This window comes from Rhinolophus sinicus, linkage group LG10 (genome assembly GCF_036562045.2).
Source record: "Rhinolophus sinicus isolate RSC01 linkage group LG10, ASM3656204v1, whole genome shotgun sequence".
Classification (NCBI taxonomy): domain Eukaryota; kingdom Metazoa; phylum Chordata; class Mammalia; order Chiroptera; family Rhinolophidae; genus Rhinolophus; species Rhinolophus sinicus.
Genome location: NC_133759.1, coordinates 81920402 through 81941564, shown reverse-complemented (window position 1 = coordinate 81941564; position 21163 = coordinate 81920402). Strand labels below are relative to the sequence as shown.

At 32.3% G+C, this 21163-nt stretch overlaps 1 protein-coding gene across 9 annotated transcripts in view; it reads right to left on the bottom strand.

Annotated features, from left to right (window-relative positions):
- ANKHD1 (ankyrin repeat and KH domain containing 1) overlaps positions 1 to 21163 on the bottom strand; it is a 113192-nt gene that overhangs the window by 32149 nt on the left and 59880 nt on the right. For 7 of the 9 annotated variants that reach the window (XM_074313637.1, XM_019740240.2, XM_074313634.1 and 4 more), the window contains 5 exons: positions 14008 to 14095; positions 11704 to 11831; positions 11349 to 11492; positions 10363 to 10465; positions 2191 to 2949 (listed from right to left, as the gene is read on the bottom strand). In XM_074313637.1, coding sequence (XP_074169738.1) covers positions 2191 to 2949; positions 10363 to 10465; positions 11349 to 11492; positions 11704 to 11831; positions 14008 to 14095 — 1222 coding nt within the window. The remainder of the gene's footprint in view (positions 1 to 2190; positions 2950 to 10362; positions 10466 to 11348; positions 11493 to 11703; positions 11832 to 14007; positions 14096 to 21163) is intronic. The other 2 variants (XM_074313640.1, XM_074313639.1) reach the window with 1 other exon arrangement.

Here is a 21163-nt window from a genome sequence, read left to right as displayed (position 1 = left end):
TAGAATTACGTATTTGCCTAATTAATCCTTGTCTAATTTCTTTCACCTTTAATTAAAAAAATTAAGAGAAACTTGGACTTAATGAAGTAACTTTTTTTTAAACTAACGGAGACAGTTCATTATAATGAACAAAGAAAATCTAATTCTTGCTATACATTTTAAAACAGATAACCTCCATAAAAATGGAAATTTTTTATATGAAGATAATTTTTGTATTTATTGGCTGACTTACAAGTTAAAGCTTATGAATAAAAGAACATCGTACACTATGGTAGGCCATCTATCACTAGACATTAATGTCTAACAGAAATTAAATATTATTAGTTTATATTAACATTATATATAATTAAAAGATGTTTTCTAAGTCAGCTTTTTGAAATTTCAGGTGAACTTTATAAAACACCATTTCAATTTAACAAATATTTCAGTGAAATAAAATTTGACCTCCCCTACAAGAACCATCCAACCGTCTGTTAATACTATCATAAAGTTCCTATCTACAAGTTACCTTCAAAATTGTTTTGACATTCTTTAAAACAAACAAACAAACAAACAAACAAACAAACAAACAAACAAAAAACACGTCCTAAGTTAGAACAAAACTAGACTGATCAATAATATGGGTTTCATAGCTGCAAACTGAGAATTTAATTAGGAACATTATAATGCTATTTGTAGAACCCTGAGTCTTAAAAATGTTACTCTTAGGTCACAAGTTTCATTATTATTCATAATCATATTTCACACTCTAATATCTGCTTTTACTCAGATTAGAAACTAGAACTATAAATGAACTATAAAAGCTTATTCATAATTTATAGCAACTCTCAAAGTTAATGACACAAAGTTAATTTGAGTTAAGTGGCTGTGGGCTGAAGATACAAAAATCCAAATTAAAGAATAAAGAATCTAACTCCTTAAAACATTCCCCAGCATTTTTATTTTCTTTACAGAAACTAAGATATCCCTCCTCTGCACAGTGATAACTATTACATATCAGAGGAGCCTCACTGGCAGTATTACAATTCTATAACCAATGGAAGTCATACACATGCCCAATAAAATTCCTGATTCAAGTAATCTTATTCCACATTTTAAAAGATTCAGTAAAGATTAGGAAGACTAAAGGCTCACAAAAGAAAGGAAACTGGGATAGCATAATTGGGATGGGAGGAGGGGAGGAGAATATGACAAGAGGAAACAGACAACAGTAAGGAAAAAAATGTTGCAATCAAGAGACAGAGGACTGGCCTGCCTTTGAATATCACTCCAGCTACATCTTAGTTCTCGGTCTTCATCCACTGTCAACAGCCATTCTGGCTGCATTTCTGAACTGGGCTCTCATGGAGGTGATACATTCACCAGCCATCTTTAGGAAGGTAAATGATTAATTGCACTGTTTTCCCACTGCTGCAAGGACAATGAAAGGGAAAGTAAACTTGTGCACCTCATTTCATATCTAGTTGTAATTTTCCACAAAAAAATAAACAGAAACATATACTTTAAGGTTACCAGGCCTTTCTTTTCTTTTTTTCTTGTGTGTGTGTGTGTGTGTGTGTGTGTGTGTGTGTGAGTGGGTGGGGGAGGGAGGGTGTGTGAGTGTTTGTCTGTGTGCTTTCATCAAGACAGTTAACATAAAAATCCCAATCTCTAAATCATCATCAAGTTCACAATAAGTTCTGTATACTTTAAATCTTCTAACCACAAATACTGTATCAACATGGAATGCTTATAGTTTTCTCTGGACATCCCTTTAATTAGAAATATTTAAATTGATCTAATAAAACTATAAATAAAGAAAAAGCAATGTGATTTAGAATTCTGATTTCCAAACATCAAAACACTAGCAGGAAAATTTAATGTATAATCTTATGTGAATATCTCTAAAGCCTACAAAGAAATTCTACTTTGAGGTCTCCTACCAAAGACAAAACACAGGGTGGTTTTGATACCAAATGTCTAAAATAAAGGCTCATGGAAATTTTACTTCTTTGCCTTTGCAAATAACAAAAAAGAAGAGGGAAAAACACACTTTTGTGTGTTAGTGCTATTGAGTTTAATTAAATTCACTTCCAAAACACCTCAAGAAATACGTAATTTTACGATGGTAAAATACAAAGTTGGTGTTTTGTAAAGAAGTTGAGCACACAGATTAAAGAGAAATTATTACAGATATATTTCTTAACCCACCTGCTATCAGGTCATCAAGAGTGTCGGTAAGCGTCTGGGCTGGAGTTGCAACCATTAGTCCTTCTGGTTCTTGAACTAACAGCCCCTGATCATGTCCAGTAATAGCAATCTGAGGCTGTCCTATAAGCTGATGATTACCTGATACTTTCTGAAGTTCAAGAGAATTTGTCCCATTAGAACCTAAGTCACTGGAAAAGTTACACTGTGGAGATGATAAAGGCTGGACTGGGACAAAATCAATTTGTTCTGCCGATGGTGGAGACTGTTGCTCATCATCAACATCATTATCTTTAAATAAGATTGTGTCAACCTGAGGTAACTCTGAAAAGTGATCCTCTAGGAGACTACCATCTCCTTCCCCTTCTGGGAAGACTCCTCTATGAGAGCACTGCTGGTGTAGAGATACTGTGTCTTTCTGACCTTTGGTTTCCAAGTATTCTTTGGTAAATTGCTGCTGTGTTTTCATCTGCAACTGCCTTTCCACTTTCTGCAGTTCTTTCAGTATTTTCTTCTTCTTCTGGACTTGCTCTTCTCTGTTCTTTTTAAGTTCTTCTATCTTATCTTTGTTCAGAGGTTCACCTTGAATTAACTCCAATGACTTAAGCTGTGCTTTTTCAATAGCACTAATTCTTTGTCCCAGTTCATTCAGCTTGCCTTCAGTCTCCTCTACTATGCACTCCAAAGGCTGGTATGGGTGAAAAGGTGGCAGTACGTCCTGATCTGCTACCTGCAGGGAACTGGACTTCTGCTTGGATGTACCTAAGCACATGAAAAATGTTTGAAAAAGTGCCATGCTAAAAAAAAAAAAAAAAAAATCAGCTCCCCCTCCCACACACACGGACCTCCCTCCCCAAACCCTTATAACTAATGCTGTAGAATGAATGTTCAAAGATTCACACAATGATAGGTAAAGACAATACTCATCTATTTCACACAGCACAAACTGGGAAGATGTTGCCAATTCAAAAAAATGTGAATTTTTTATTTAAAAAAAATCTAATCTTTAGGATAGGAAGATTTTGGAAATTAAGACAGGGGCAGAGAGAAAAGAAAATCAAAGAGGAAAAAAAATATCAAAATTCTGCTTATTTGATGGGACTTTTTAAAGAACATCAAATCTAAAGTAGTATCAAAGTAGAGTTAGGATACTATCAATGTTAGTTTACTGCCCAACTGTTCTTTCCACAACATTAACTGTGTAAGTAAAGGTTACTACAAGAAACTATACCTAGTAGATCAAAGTCTTTTTCAAGTTGCCAAAATGTTTCTCTTAATATATCAAAATATAATGTGAAATCATTTTCTTCAAGACATATCCTTCTAAAATTATCCATTAGATAAGTCTTGAATGCTTCTGTACCTGAACACTATATTAAACTTATATCACAAAAGACATTATTTTGAGTTTAAATAACTTCTTTATGTAAAAGTCTATTAGAGAAATAAAAAAAGGAATTTTACTTAGGAGAAAATCAGATTCCCCATATAGGATTACTCATATTGATGATGTATGTTAAAAATGAAGCAAATACGTATTATTTTAAGGTTTTTGAATCACACATAAGTTACTCTCCTCATGAACACATAATGATCAATATTAACAATTCTAACATCTGGACTAAAAATGGAGGAAATATAAAATAACTACTTTGAGATAAATTCAAGACTTAAGCTTGTTTAGGAAGAACTGGAACTATTCAGCAATAAAAAGGAATAAACTATCCTGCAACACAAATGAACCTTGAAAACATTATGCTAAGTGAAAGAAGGCACAAAAGACCACATACTGTGCAATTTCATTTGTGTCAAATTTATAGAGAAAGGGCAAATCTATAGAGATAGAAAGGAAAGTAATGGTTGTCTGGGATAATAGTGGTGAGAATGAGGATTGATCATAAACAGGCATGAGAGATCTTTTTGGAGTGATGGAAATGTTCCAAAACTAGATGGTGGTGATGGTTGCACAACTCTGTAAACTTATTAATACTCATTGCATTGTACACTTAAAATGAGTGAACTTCATGGTATGTAAACTAAACAATGAAGCTGTTTTGAAAAAAGAACTGGGTAAAAACAATAGTTGTCTCTATTCTTTTGGATTGCAGTCAACATATATGAATAACATAGGTAACTTAAGAATTTTAAAAATAAGACCTTCCAATTCATTTAAAATAATTCTCAAGTCCAAAGGAAAAAGGTCACCCCTTAGATGTTAAAATGCTCTGAATTGCAAGAGGCTGACAACACCACCAGAGAGAAAACTTCAGAGACTCCATTGTTGTTTGCTAGGAGATCTTAAAACTGCAGGTAGCTCAAACACCTGCAACATGTTATTACTGGAAAAGTCTAATAGATTTTTTCTGCTAGACACTGTCTTTAACAAGGTCAGAAGACCAGTTCCAAAAACACTGCCATCACTTTAAGAGTCTGAATTATTCTTTAAAAGCAAACTTCAGCAACATGTAGTGTCTATATTCAATTTTATATTTCTATCTCAGCGAAGTGGTGGAGAAAGACTTGATTCTTTCAGAGCAAAAGCCTTTAGCTTTGAGAGATAATTTTATACCTATTTCCATAAGATCATATAGGAATCCATGGTCCTACAATTTATTTGTTCAAAGTACCTAATGACAACAGCTAAGAAGAGGGAAGTTAACTGGCATGAATAGCAATATATGAATCTGCTAGCCCAGCAAGGAAAATTTCAGTTGTGTGATAAAGCTCCTTTAAACATTTATTAATTTTAAAACACCCTTATATAGTTGGTATGTAATTTGTATATAAGAATAAAGAAATCCATGTAAGAGTTCAACACTAACTAGACTGGTAATTATATGACCATATTGGATGGTCACAAACTTAAAAACTTATAAATAATAAGATGATCCAAAATAAGACTAGAATTTTGAGGACAGTAATAGATAGGAATGGCCCTTTCTTGTTAACAAATAAGATACAAGAAGCTTAGAGCACAAAATTACTAAAAGTAACTTATTTAACTGAATAAAAGACTATAAGCCCAGAACACATGTAGCAGTAAAAACAAAGGATGGTGAAAGTAATGCACAAAAAGCAGTTCTTCCCGAAAAAGCCAATGGTTGAGTATCTCTAACCATGGAGTTAGTGGGATTGCCTAAATACCCACCAAAGCACTAACACAAGCTAGGAACATCAAGAATAAGCCAGGTTGGTAAAAATTAAATCATGTCACCTACTCATTCCTAGAACCTTCCATTTTGGGGATAAGTAGAGAATGTGACACGTATCCTTTTAGCAACAAAATTTTCAGTAGATAGGAAAGTAGTAGTACAAGACGCCAGAAAATAAGAGTTCAAACTCCTTCTAATACCTCCACTATTAGATATAAATAAATAATTCTATTCATTAGTGACATTATAAAGTACTATCTAGGAATGTAGGTAAAGTCTCATCTCATCTCTTTGGTTTGGTTTCTATCCTACTTCTTGAATTCTCACTTTTCCTCCATTAATAAAAGTAGAAAAAGTTTGTAATAGGAAACCATGATATAGAGACAGCTTAGAACGGGGCCTTTAATTTTTTTTTAAGGACAGTGAGGGAATGAGGTACACTTGCCAAATATTTAGTTTACTATTGAAATGAGTTAATTATATCAATCATCTTTGTGTCTAAAATAATTAGTATACGGTGTAATAGAAAAATAATGGCCAAAGGACAAAATACATGACATAGAGATGGATCTAGATTTGGTTTCGTATTTCCTTACTTTGTTTTGTCTAATCAAACTTAAACCTTGTTCTGCAATTCCTTTGCTTTTTTACATCACCACACTACTAGAATGATTTTTAAACAACATTCCCAACTGATTCTTAAATAGAAATAGAAAAAATTACTGATGAAGTAAAATGGAAAAAACAGTACATCAAATGTAGTAGAGTATATATTTATCTAATGGAATTTGTGTTTGGATAAATAGATGTATACTGTGTCCTGGGTTGCAATATAAAGTATTTCTTATTGTGGTCACAGTCAAATATGAAAGCCACTGACCTCAAATTGACTCTTTTTTCTTTATGTCTAAATATCAGTCTCAAAATTTCCCAAAGTAACAATATATACTCTACTACAATTTCTCAAATGTAGTAGAGTATATATTATCTATTGGAATTTCTGTTTGGATAAGATCTATATTGTATCCTGGGTTGCAATATAAAATATTTCTTATTGTGGTCACAGTCAAATATGAAAGCCACTGGCCTCATATTGACTCATTTTTTCCTTTATGTTTAAATATCTGTCTCACAATTTCCCAAAGTAAGAGGGTATGCTATACATCTTTAACACAGTGAGGTTAACTGAGAATGTCCAAAGAGAGAGCATTTATGTTACATGCAAAGAGACTAATTCAACCTTCTGCCTTTTCCCATAAACAGTTATATGTCAAAAGACATTATTAAATTGGGGCATATGTAAATCCATGTAAGCCTGCTTATATAATGGAAATCAACTGAAATAGAGAATATGACTAGTAAAATTTCCATAAGAACACTCAATTTCATTCACTGTTCACATATTGTTTTCTGTACACTTTTAATGATTTGATTAAAAAAATGAGACCTTTTCATGTTACCTATTCTGATAAACAACTCTGGGATATAAAGCAGCATGTTGATTTAATTCTTACTTTACATTTATATTTGTTTTCAGTCTTTTCCCCACCACTCTAGAATACTACTTCTCGATTAATTTTTTAAAACATCATCTTTAATCACAATGTCTTTCTTCTTATAAAAATTCTTAGTAATTTTCTTTTGCCTTCAGAATAATCTATATATTCTTAGCCTGGCATTCATTAGTTTGTTCAACAAATACTTTTAACATCTAGTACAATCAAGGCATAGTGGACCATACAAAGGTGAACAATATAAACCCTGCCCTTTAGGAGCTTACAGTCTAAAAGAGGAGATAAAGATGTACAAGTCCAAATATAACGATAAAGCCAAGGGTGGCAGGCATGGAAATGGAGTATAATATAGGAACCCTTATGCATTGCTGGTGGGAGTGCAAACTGCTGTAGTCATTCTAGAGAGCAATTTGTAGTACTCTGTCAGATAAACATTATGCATTTCTATGATAGGCAATTCTGCTCCTAAGTTTATCCTAGAGAAATTCTCACACAGATCCACAACGGGGGCATACCAGGATTTTCATCACAGTATTGTCTGTGATGGTGAGGAATGAGAGGCAATCTGGGCACCCATCACTGGGAGAAAGAACAGGTAAAAAAAAATGGAGGATATACAGGGTGAAGCACTGTGCTGCAGGCAGAAACAATCTAGAGGTAGACACATAAATAGATCTTAAAAACAGTGTAGAGGGAAAAAAGCAAAAATCAAAATGGGATTACAGCATAATACAATTTATGTAAATTAAACATACCTATAAAGTAGTAAACATTTTGTAAGGACAAAACAATCTGCACATCAAACACATCAGAATGATTGCTAAGTAGGGAATGGAAAGAGGAATAAAAGGGAATAAGTAAAATAAGTGACGAGCCACAATATCAAAGCACCTTCTATACTTGAGTCCATAGGGGAGGGGAAGGGATAGGAGTGACCAGATCCAGAAGGAAGATTCAATAAAGTGCTGTAGGAGTTCAGAGAAAATAAATTACTCCTCAAGAGGGCTTGAGGTACACACGAAAGATATAGGTTTTGTTTATCTCGACATCATTTAAATGCTCTGCAACAGATTAATTCTAAATGGTATACTCTGCAAATAAATAATAATCGTGAGTCCTCACTTTTAGAATCTTACAACAAACAAGTTAGATACAACAAATGGCTTCAATCAACAAATTTATTTTAAAAATTGAGTTTGGAAAGGCAAAGCATTGATATTATTTATGCATCCTTTCTCATCTCAATATTCTTCGCTATAGTTAATAAATCTAAATAATGCTAGAAAACTGAGCATATCATTCTCACTTAGTTTCACATTTTGTTTACAGAGGCGATTCTGAGGACTGTCAGACGCCACCTAGAATCACGAATCCTTGAAAACCAACAACAGGTAAGTGATATTAGTTGCCTAAATCAGGAGAATATTGGTCAAGATAGATGAAGTCTAGACAAATGTAAAACACTTAGATAAGATTTAAGGGCATGAATATATTTTAAAAGGATGCAGATATAAATAATAAAAAGACTTATTTAAAAATGAATGTTATAAGAACTTGAAAAGATGATTGCTAAAAGAAGAAAATAAGAAAATCTTAGAGAATAAGGACACTTACTTCTTCCATCCCTAATCACATTTGCAACACAGATGTAATATACAGACTTAGAAAAAATAAAAGGGTCAAACAGCAATTTCATCACTCAAAGGAACTTCTTTAGAGACATAATGAAAAGTTTTAAGGAAAAGAAGCCACTTTAAGGAGAAAAATGCAATAATATATCTTTAATAATTTAAGATAGGTTTTTCTATGTATCCTGTCGATTCAGTGTGCACTTTTATATCAACTGATTTTTCCTAATTCATGGTGATATAATATTCCATGATGGACATGATACATTTTCACATTACATTTTAATACAATGCATTATCACAGTTTGATCCTGCCTAAATAAATATTAGGTTGGCAATGCCACTTGGCAGCTGGCAACGGCAAGTGCTCAAGTGTCTAGATGTACAAGTTAATTTTTTCCTTCCCTAATGATTTAGAAAAATGAAAGATTTTTTAAAAGTTTAGTTCATTTTTATAGTGTTCAGTAAGTAATAAAACATCAAAGTGAAGAAACTAAGTAGACACACTAAATAAGGGATATCTCAGTAAGCAAAAATACGAGTACTCATTTGTGTATCAATTTAAAAATAACACTACCCAAACATTTCAGTTTACTTACATATTAAATCTAAATTTAAAATGTTTAACTTCCTTTCTGCACATACTTCATGTCCTTCCTAGCTTATTTCTTGGTTATTTTGTGGCTCTGTGTTAATAATAAATTCTTTGAAAGATTTCTTATTTAGTACTGAATTTTCCAAGGCAAAGTCACTACGGTCCTCTATAGGGTTTAGCCAAACAAGAAACAACAAAATCAGAGGCATTTAGGTTTAAATATTTTACTAAAGGCTGGCACCCATTATGACGCTCAGATTTCTTAACAAGCACATGCTTAATGTGCTTTTAAGATTAAAAATGGCAGTCTTCATTTTCCGAAAAGTTTGAATAGCTAGGTGTCCAAGGAAAGCTTCTAGAATTGGCATAAGTCAGACAGACTATAGACATTTTATCTCTGAAATTAATAGTTTAGAAATGAAGTAATCCTTGGTGGAGAGCCTCAATACTCTACATTACTAAAATTGATATAATTTTAAAGAAGCTTCTGTTTGGTGCTATAACAGTTACCCCTAACCAACAGTATTAAAGATACTAGGATATCCAGATCTCATTGTGATTTCAAATATCTGGGATTTGGTTGATTATCATATACTGAATGAAATATGCTCATAAATTTGTTTTCAATACCTTACAAATTACCTATTTTCTTATTTCAGAGAACTCAGATATGACAACTATACATGATTATCAAGCAAAGGTACTTTTTTATATCCACAAATGAAAAGACAGCAGAAAAATATCAGAGCTCATAAACTCCTTTAAATAGTGTATATTCTTAATATTCACTTGGATATTATTTATATACTTTTTGATAGTTATTTGTCCAGGTTCACGTATTGACAGATGTTAACCCACTATATTCTGCATTACATGAAAGAAACTAAATGTAATTTTTAAACTTCTCACTCACTGAATTGAATTAATGCTACAAAGACTTAACTAGACAACACATTTTCATTCCTCATATCATACCATTGTTTAGCTAAAGGATTGTTAAATGGGAAATGAATGTCTGATAAATTTTTGCTACTTTAATATAATCAAGAATTTGGTTTGCTTAAGTATTTTCATCTGTGCCAGATAAAAACTACACCTAGCAATATGTTAGCAGGAAAATAAGAAGTTCTTTTTCCTAGTACTTATGTCTTTTCTATTTTACATAGTCTGTAAGATTATTAGCATTTTCAGAATTACCTACCTCAATTAATCATGGGTACATTTTTATGAATTCATTAATTAGATGATAAAATACCCATTTTAAGGAAAATAATTCAATAACTAACCTTTTTGTACTCCTAGTAGGGCAGGGGAGTTCTCCTGTGAAATTCTGTCAGGTTCTTGGGGAGGTACAACCATGGCGAGTGTATGCATTGGTACACGTGGAACCTAAAAAGTTAATACAGAAAAAAAATAATCTCAGACCAAGGAAAGAACAAAGGCCTATAAATGAAACAGCGATCCTATTTAAGATTTTCTTTATACCACTAAATTAATATTTTTGTTTCTTAAAAATCAGATAATCTCTGAGAATATTGACTGGACAAATCAGGCAATCTACAAATAGTGAAAGATTTAAGTTAAATGCAATTAATATCACCCTCTTATAAGAAGAAAGCCTTCCTGGTTCCAATTATAGCTAGGAGTACAAATCACATATTTACTGGCTGATTTACCCTCATTCAAATTCCACATGGGTCAAAAGAAAAAAAAAATCCAACATATTTTCTGAATTGGGGTATTTTAGCAGTTCTCAGAATAACTTTGTAGAACAGAACTTAAGATTCCACTGAACTTTGTATACTTAGTATACTCTCTATATTTTTAGGTAGGTTTAAAAATTAATGAATTTTTGGTGCATGTATCCTGGTTAACTATACTTTCCTGGTTGACAAAGTAGCTATCTCTACAATAAATAAAACTGTATTGGGAGATACTAAGGGAAAAGATTTCTTTTGGTTTAAGATTATGCTTAACATATTCATTAGAAAACAAACAACCCCAAAGACCTAGTTGTAGTAAGACAACAACTTGGAATATTTATTTTTATATTCAGTATTGGTTTTTTTAAAAACACTGTTTTTAATAAATAAGATGAAAAACTTTCCATGCACTTTTGAAGAAAATAAATCTTAAAGAATTTAGGATCATGTTTATCTCAAAATGTAACAGAAAACAGAAACAAACCAATTTTGCTTAAAATAAATTTTAAACAAAAACCCCCAATTTGTAAGAACATTTATATTTACAAATAAGCTCTATTTTACTTTACCTGAGATTGATCTTGAGAAGGTGGAGTGAGCTGAGACACATCTGTGGTAGGAACTGACAGAACGTTGTTTGGATAATCCAATAGGTAAGAAACAACATTAGTATGGCCACCTTTTGCAGCTTCAATGAGCATTGTTGAGCCATCCTGAGAAAAATTCACACCATAATTAATTATTTGTAAATGTCTTCTTTTAATATGATTATGATACACATTTAGTTTCTTATATCTGTGCCATATGAAATCAAAACTCATTTAAATAGTAATGAATATTATACACTAAGTGATCAAACATACATATTTTTATATATTTTAATAGTAATGTATATATTAATTCAGTTATTTTTAAGTAGGATACCTTGAGTCGATGAGTAGGGTCGGCCCCATGAGCCAAGAGTAGCTCAACAACTGCCAGGTGACCTCCTGCACATGCCAGTGACACCACCGTATGATCATTATTGGCTGTAGCCCTGTTCACATTAGCACCTTCAAAGAGAAATAAACAGCAATCTTGGCAAAAGTTGGAATCAAGCTAGTTCACAGACAATTATCATTTTAAAGGTTTTTTTTTGAACTACAACACAGATACAAAAAAGGAGAATAAATCATTAGTGTACAGTCTGAAAATTTTTCACAAAGTAAGCACACCTGTGTCACCAGCACCCAGATCAAGAAATAGAACATTATCCACATACCAGAAGTCCCACCTTGTGTCCCCTTTCAGTCAGTACCCACCCTTCCAATGGTAACTACTATCCTGACTTCCAAACTGGTTTTAGTTTTTGAATTTTATATGAATGAAATCATACAGTGTACTCTTTTGTATGTGTCTGGCTTCTTTCACTCAATATAATATTTGTGAGATTCATCCACATTGTTGCGCGTAGTTGCAGTTCGTTCATTCAATATCACTTTTAAAATGGAAAATCTAGAAGACTAAGATTAATAAATATATATAGGTTAACATAATCATCAAATAATACCGTTGTATGAAACTCAAAATGTTTCAAAGACATTTTTGATTCACTTCTAGAAAGTGGAAATATAGCCAGGTCTCAAAGTAGAGAAAACAGAATTTTTAAAACTATATTTAAGAGAAATATAATTCTTCATATTGTGTATTTTAAAAGTCAGAGGGATTTGGATATGAAGAGAAGACATAAGATTATCCAAATATGTTATCTGAAAAGCTATCAAGCAAGTTGTTCAATAGCGATGTACAATATGACTTGAGAAAATCTAAATGCAAAATCTTTTCTTAGCCTCTTTTTAACAAGTTGTTTTTCACCCTGGAAAAAAGAATTGGTTTTTAGTTCAACTACCTTTTATAACCCCAAAAGGTTTCAACTAAATAGTTAAGATTATACCAATATTCATTTTTCCTACTTCCTTAATTCCAAACTTACTTTGTGAAGAGAAAAATAAACTTATTGTTGAAACTACTATTATTAATTTATTTAATTTTCATAAATATCCAGCTGAGCCTAATCCTAACTGTCATAAAAGCACCTTTGGGGAAAGGCACACCAATGAACAGCCTTACATTAGCAACATGAGATTATTTTTAAAGTTTTTAATAATAAATGTAAATGATAGGACTGGTTAGCATAGTCACTACAGCCTAGAAAGGTTATATTCAAATATTCCTACTCCTGACAAGCCTGATTATATGTTTAGCAGGGTCGTTGTTGGGTATGATTAGGTAACATCTTTAGTAAAGGAGCATGAAAAAACTCCAAAGGTCATCCATTTGTTTATTACTTTTGTGTGGTTGAGGTAAATAGTTTTTTACAGACTACGTTATAACATTATATAAAGATATGCCTTACTTGGTAGCAAAAATACAATGTGAAGAAAATCTAGTTTTATCCAATTAGAGAAGAAAACAAGTATATTTAAAATGATAAAACACTACACTGCATTCTTAATAGCAAAAAATGTCAGAATTTTATTGGAATAGAGATATAAAATGTTTATTTTAATAGCACATCACCTGAGTAAACCCTCTTTGCATTTTACCATCCTATCCTAGGACTTTTCATCAGATGCCAGAGTACCTCGATCACTATAATACAGAATTAGGCTGAACCAAATGAAATTGCCGATATTATCATTTTTGACGTATAAAATGACAACTTTATATGATTCAACCTAACATGGGTTCAGTGGCATTTCCCTTTTTTATAGTAAACAGTATTGAACTACCTCTTCATCCATCGTTTGAACTTTTTTGCCTAAATATAACCTAATAAATAAATATACTAATAACTCTTTTGTAAAATTGATTAATTCAACAGAACCATAAACAATAGTAGCAGACTTTCTCCCCTCCACCTGCCCCCAGCAGAACTGCTTCATCATTAAATGCTAAACAATACTCTATCTATTAAATGTAACTGGACATTTTATTACATTTCACTTTTCCAACTTTTGGGAACCACCTGCTGTTTGGTTGATAAAAACTTTGAACTTCAAACTCATAAAGAAAGATCCCAGTAAGTACCTCAAGAACTCTATGATTACTAAATGAAATATAGCAACAAAAGACTAGCATACCTTACTTATACTGCAGGTAAAGTAGCTTTAACATAAATTGCAATAGTTTAGGAATTTTTTTCAGAAATTATAGCCTCTTAGAAATGATCACTTGTACTTTCTTTACCTTTGCTAATAAGAAACTGCACAGTACATAGATGACCGGCTCTTGCAGCTTTCATCAAAGGTGTTCTTCCACCTTCAGATTCATGTTCCTATTAAAGAAACAAAAAGTAATCCATTAGTGCCAACTCATTAAGCATCTGTTTTAAATACTTAGTACCAATGACATAAGATATAATGATTTAATACTTACTCAGTGTAGTCTATCTCTCAATTCCACCAAAATATAGGATTAATTTCAGTCCACACTAGATGGTGTAACCATTTAAGGTCAAGTTCAGTTTTACATAGCAAACAGCCCTTAAAGTTAATACTTATGTTCAATCTGATCCTCAAAGAGGAAATTGATGCATTTTCCTAACCCTAAAATAAAAAAGATGCTTTCCTAGCTATTCATCTTTCTGAAAAAGGAGTCTTAAGTCTTGTGAGGTGATTAGGAAGAAGTTGAATTTATATTAGAAGCCAATAAGAACTCAATCATAGGATAGAAACCAATCGCTGAAGATAAACACTAAGTAAGGTATTTCAGGAGTAAAGGGCAAAGGAAAACGAAAAATGTACCAATGAGCAGGTATATTTTAGAGTAGAAATTAAATATCTGAATATAAAAGGCAAAAGAACAGTTTCATAATAACAGAAAGATTGTTATTCTTTCTAGGAAGTTTGCAAGCAAGAGTAATGAATGATAAAACAGCTTCCAACCATCCTAATATCAAATCCGCTGAAAGGAGCTGACTTGTATGGTAAGTAGTACTGTCCGTTGGGAGAACTGTGAACTCTTATTACATTCATCTAAGTATTAAAATGTAGTGATAACATCGTTTCTGTGAAAAGTTCTCTCACCTATCCCCTCTTTCACTGTGTATGCAAACAGTAATTTCTGTTTTTGGTCATCTTTTTTTACTAAGAAAAACTTGATAAAGAAGTGACTAAGTCAGGCTTTATTTCAGCTCTGTTCTTCTTAATTAACTGAGAATCTTTCAGCTACCACATGGTCAACTTAAAAATAGTGTGCTCTGCCAATAGGATAGAATTTAGTCTACTTACACAACTATATCTGATCTACAACTCAGGGAGACCAACAATGAGCAATAAGAGTAGATTGTCAACTAAAGGGAAACTTTACACTGAACTGCAGTAACAGAAATCTCACGCTAATAGATTTTTAAAAAATCTTGATAGTGTGGAATCTTTCAACCTCCTATAAAAATTAGTTTATGCTTTGCCTTTTTAATTGTTATGTATATTGATTACACAACAACCTGTATTAACTCTAAGGTATGGCAGAATGAATAACTATAGATAATGTCAAAATAATTTGGCTTTAGAATGGATTTTGAACTTAGTCAAACGTAGGTAAATCTATGATTCTGGCAATTTAAACAAAACAAAATATACACCATGAAGATCTTACTCAGGAAGACCTAGACAATTATTTGTCCAATTTTTCATCTGCCTTATTTCTGAATTACCATTACAGTCAACAACACACTGGAAATAAATGGCTCCTTTAGAAACTCATTTCCTCTCCTGCCTCAGGGCCTTTTTTGCTCAACCTATTCTCCCTTCCCTGTAACACTTGCTCTTTTTCATCCTTCACATCAAGTCAAGTATTATTTCCACAAGGAAGACCTCCCTGAACTTCCTAACTAGATCACTCTTCCTATTATTGATTTATAGCTGCATGAACCATTCCTTCAAAAGTTCCAATCATATACTAGTTTGTGTAATATTTGGCTAACATGTCTCTTCCACTAAAACGTAAGCTCCATAAGAACAGCAATCATGTCCATTTTTGCTTACCATTATAAACCTACCACCTAAAATAATGAAGTGCCTGAATACTGTTTACTACGAAGGAACCTAAGCATAACTGACCTCTCAAATCTTCCCTCTCATAGCACTGAGGTTTAAAGTTTTAATTTTCTACTAGGTAAATGATAGAAAAGTTAATTTAACCCGAAATTAATAGTAGTAGCTAAACTGAAAGTAAGACATTCACTATCTGCATTTGATAATACAGTATTACTAAAACATGGGTGGGCAACACTACCGTGTTTCCCCGAAAATAAGACCTAACCGGAAAACAAGCTCTAGCATGGTTCAAGATGACATCCCTTGAACATAAGCCCTAAAGCATCTTTTGGAGCCAAAATTAATATAAGACCCAGTCAAATCACTTCTCTTTTCCTTTCTTTCTCATCTCTTAAGCCTGGCAGTGACATCCATCAACATAACTATATAGATCTCATGAGTAATGGCAAAGACAAAAGATTTTGAAAGCCCTGTTTTAGAATAAACTTTTAAAGTAATTGCTAGTTCTACATATTTAAAATATTACCATAGCTGTCAAAAGAAATCAGGAAGTGCACCCCCATGACCAAATCAAATTTTAAAATTCAACATACTAATAAAATTTCTGAAATAAACAGTATGAAAAACTGCCCATTTTATTTTCCTCCCTATAAATATATATTCATTCCTTTGGTTTTTGAACAATATAATTATGTTTGAGAAAATGGCTGGTAAAACAATGCCACATCTTTATAATGTATTTATAATATTTCATGTCTTAAAATACTGTATATCCCACAACACATCTCATTGGTACCAAAATATCTGACCACTAATTCCTTCTTTTAAAATAGGAATCAAATTTGTGTACACTACTTACTTATGAATGTTGGGTTTATTAGTACAGCCAATATTTGTTCAAGATCAATAAAATTTTAGGATATAAATTATAATTTTTCTTCATAAACACAGAAAATTATTTTCTAAGGCTATAAACTTACATATTATGCAGTTTAACATTTCTTCTTTCTCTATTCTTGGGGACAGCTAGAGTATAGGGACTATGTATTTCTTGAATATTTGGTAAAATTCACCTATAAATCCATCTAGGCCTCTTACCTTCATTGGATGGCTGATTTTAAACTACTGATTCAATTTGTAATAGTTATTGTTCTACAGAGGTTTCCTATTCTTGAGTCAATTTTGATTGTTTATATAGAAAAAAATCAGTATTCATTTCACCTAAGTATTCAAATTTATTGTTTCTACGATTGCCTTGCAAATTTTAAAGATCTCTACTCTATCAGATAACTCCATTTAAATGTCTATGACTTACCTCTGCCTTTCCCTTTTGAAAAAAAGTCTGGCTTCTTTTATCTACTTTTTTTTTTTAAATCAGCTTTTAATTTTGCTTTTCACACCTGTTTTTTATGCCTATTTTTATGTTCTTTTCTATTCTATTTTGCTTTTATCTTTATTATTTTTCTTTGTTCTGTTGTTTTTATTAGCTTCATTTCCATCCATTTTATATATATGCCTACCTATATATAGATATAGGTGTGTGTGTTTGTGTATAAATTTCCTTCTACAGACCACGTTAGCTATATCCTTTTACCCAAGTTTTGATGTGGTTTTTGTGGTAATTTCTACTTTGTAATTTTTACTATGATTGTCTCTTTAACCCATGAATTACGTAAAAATATTTTTCTTCCTTTGCTAGACGTATGTGATTTTTTAAAAAGTTTTTGTTGATTTGTAATTTTAAAGCAATAGAGATCAGAGAATGTAGTCCATATGATTAAGGAGTTTGTTTTAAAGACTTTTCTGTGGCCTAAAACATGGCCAATTTTTACACATTCCATGTATTGGAAAAGAATATATAGTATAGTATATTTATTCATAAGAGCAAACATGATTTTTTTATTCTTAACAATTATTCCACCTGTTTGATCTATCAGTTTCATAGAAGTATCAAAATATCTTAATATAAATGTAGATCTATTTTTGTTGTAATTTTATAATTTTCTATTTTATTTGGAGGCACGTGGTTAGCTATTGATTTGTGAATGATTGTAGTATAAATTGGAGGAGCATTTAATCTCTAAAAATGCTTTTGGCCTAAAATTCCATTTTGTCTGACATTAATATTGCCTTACATAATTTTTCTATCACTTTTTTAATTTTTCCCTGTCACTTTGCTTTAGATTTGTCTCCTGAAAACAGAATTTGCCAGATTTTGATTTTGAATCTAATTCAAAAGTCTAGGCCCTTTAACAATTCAGTTCAATAGGTTTGTATTTGTTCTAATTACTGATGTATTTTTCTAAAAATATCTTTGAAGTTATTTAGTATGTGATCCTCTTCTTCTGAACAACACAAGGCCTCTAGAAAGGCTTTTAACCTTCTAACACATCCCTTGGAATTTCATGCCATTGCTGTCTGGAATTTTAGTATAACTTTAGTTTCAGGCATAAAAATTTAAGTTTATATCAAAAATTTATATTTATAATGTTTTACCAATTTCTTTGCTTACCGTTGCTTCTTGTATCCCACGCCTTCCTCCAGGGTTCATTTTTCTCCTTATTGATGTACACATCTTTTAGTTGTTCTTTTATCAAGGGTCTTAGGTGTAAACTCTTATTCTTTGTAGATCTGAAAATATGCTTATTTTTCCTTCTCTGGAATGGTAGTTGAGTACAGAATTCTATATTGTGTTATTTTTCTCTCGGTATTTTAAGGATATTAACTCCCACTATCTTCTGTGATTATTATTTTAGACATCAACTCTCGCTTTATTAAAGCTTGGCGCAGTCCGCCACAGTTCACTTTTGGGTGACACTGAAGGTAGAGGCTCTGTTTGAGATTCCGAGCCAGTCTATTGTGCTCCATGCACATCCATCCTATAGCATGAGGGCATGTATGCAGATAACTTGAGGGCCCTCAGCAGGGTGGGGCTGGTAGTGGAGATGGTGGTGGTGGTGGTGGTGGGTGGTGATGGTGGTGCCGGGTGTGATTATTGTTGATGAGAACCTGCTGTCAAAAATGTGGTGTTGCTTTGTAAGTAATGCATTTTTCCCTCCAGTAGCATTTATGATATTTTCCTATATTCCTAAAATTCTACAGTTTTATTTGTTTGCTCAGTGATTAATTTTTCAATCAAGGATTCATGTCTGGCTTCAATTCTAGAAAATTCTACATCATTATATCTTCAAACATTGTCTCTGCTTTCTATTTCCAACCTCTCCTTCAGGAACTTCAAAGAGATGCATGGTAGAGCTTCTCAATCTAGACTTTCTCTCAATTTCTCTTCATATTTGTGCTATATTGTTTATTTCTTGTTTTACTGTCTGATTCACTAATTCTTATTCAACTATGTTCAATACACTATTTATCCTACATATTGATTTTTTATTTCCACAATCCCAAACTTTAAATTTGTTTTATTTCATATCCACCTGTTCTTAATTCATAATTATCAGCTTTTGTTTTATTGTCTCACATTGTTTTACAGCTATTGGTTATAATTTAAAATAAACATGTTTAAAATTTAAAGATTGAAGTCTTTTTTCAATTTCCATAGGGATGTAGTCTCTGTTTTGCTTTTCATTTGTTTGCTTGTATTTTAACTACCTCTCTTGACATAGATTTGCACTTGGGCTTTATAATTTTTTTTTTAATTGAAAAGACTCATTTTGCATCAGAGTTGTTTTTTCTTTTATTTCCATCCACAAATTTATCCATTTTCATCAGATGGTTTGACAGTTGCCTAAGTTGGGCCCTTAAAGTCCATTGAATAAGTAGATCTTTCATTGGTAATGTAAGCTTCTGGCCCCATGGGATTTTTTTCAGTTCTACTCACTAAATCAAAGAATGGTGTTCTCTAAGTCTTAGTTACACTCTTGTCTTTGCTTCTTCCCTCTACCTAGAACAATTAAGCTAATTTCTAACTGCAACTGTGGGAAGTTGCATGGAGGTTTTTTTCCCCATCTTATTTCACAGGTAGGGCAATAAGGTCCCAGCTCCTTGCTTCATTCAAGTACACTAGATTTATTGGCCTGTTCATGTGAGATGCATTCAGTCCCTATTCCCCCATACATGTTGAAATCCCAGTCCCCACTGCCCATTTATTTTAGCCTAAATTCTTCTAAGGCCTATAGCTTCAGCTGTGGATCCATCTCCATTTCTAGTCCCCAGAATTCTTTAACCTTGTTTCTGGGTATAGCTATATTATTTTTCAGTTTAGTTTGTTTTTCTCCCATATTTTATTTATTATGTTTATGTACTTGAAATGACAGACAGCAGACAGGTTTCAAAATATACTCACACTGACTTTACCTTCTTGACTGGAAGTCATTTGTACTTAACATTTAAACAACCTTAAGATAGCTGAAAAGGACTCATTCAGTATATAATAACCCAGAAAAAGAGAACTTAGCCTTTTCTTAAAAAACAAAAACAAAAAAAATCACATTAGGAATTTTGTGTATTTCACAGATAGTTTTAGATCAAGAAAAACTCGTAAGTTTTCCAATTTTGAGTAGTAAAATTAAACAACATGTGTATATGTTATTCCTTAATAAAAAGTTAATGTTTAAAAAGTTTATTAAGGTAAGTTAATCACTAATGATTGAAATATATTAATAGATGGATAATTAGTGCTCATAGCCCCCTAAGAGCTTATCCATGTAAAATGCACTGTAAAGTTCTAGTTCTGATGAGTAAGCACTATGAGAAAAATGGTGTAGTTTTTTCTATCTGGTTTTAGATTACAAAATTCAATTTTAAATTAAGTTTTTCTTTATAATAAATTGATTTCCTTTGAAATCATAGTCATGGGCACCCAACCCAAGGCATGCATTGTATATAGACTTTAACTATATAGAATAGAGCAGTGATTTTTGGGCATGGGAGGAGAACATTGTCTAGGAGGGAAGGACCAGAATCACAGGAGAAGGAAGGGAGACTGTTTTATACTACATATGTACTAGAGGACTCTGATACTCCCCCTTCAGGGTATGTTCTTCCAACCTACCACTATATTAGTTATTACCTTAGTGATCTAGTCATTACTTTAGTGATCTAGTTATCACTAGGTAATTAGTCATTACCTACTGATGAGATTTATATCCCTCAGGAGAACTGAGATGGAAAAAAGATTAAGAGGCACTGTTCTAGGGCTTGTGTTTCGCTCAGTTTCTAAAATTTACAAGTAACAAAGAAAAACCAAGCTTATTCAGTTTGGATGAGCGAAGAATGATTGACTATAAAGCAAAGATGGAAAAAGAAAAAAACTCAATAATGATGCAGAATAATCTGCACAGACTCTGGCAATGTCTCAAAGTGTGGAATATGGAGGTCTTGTCATC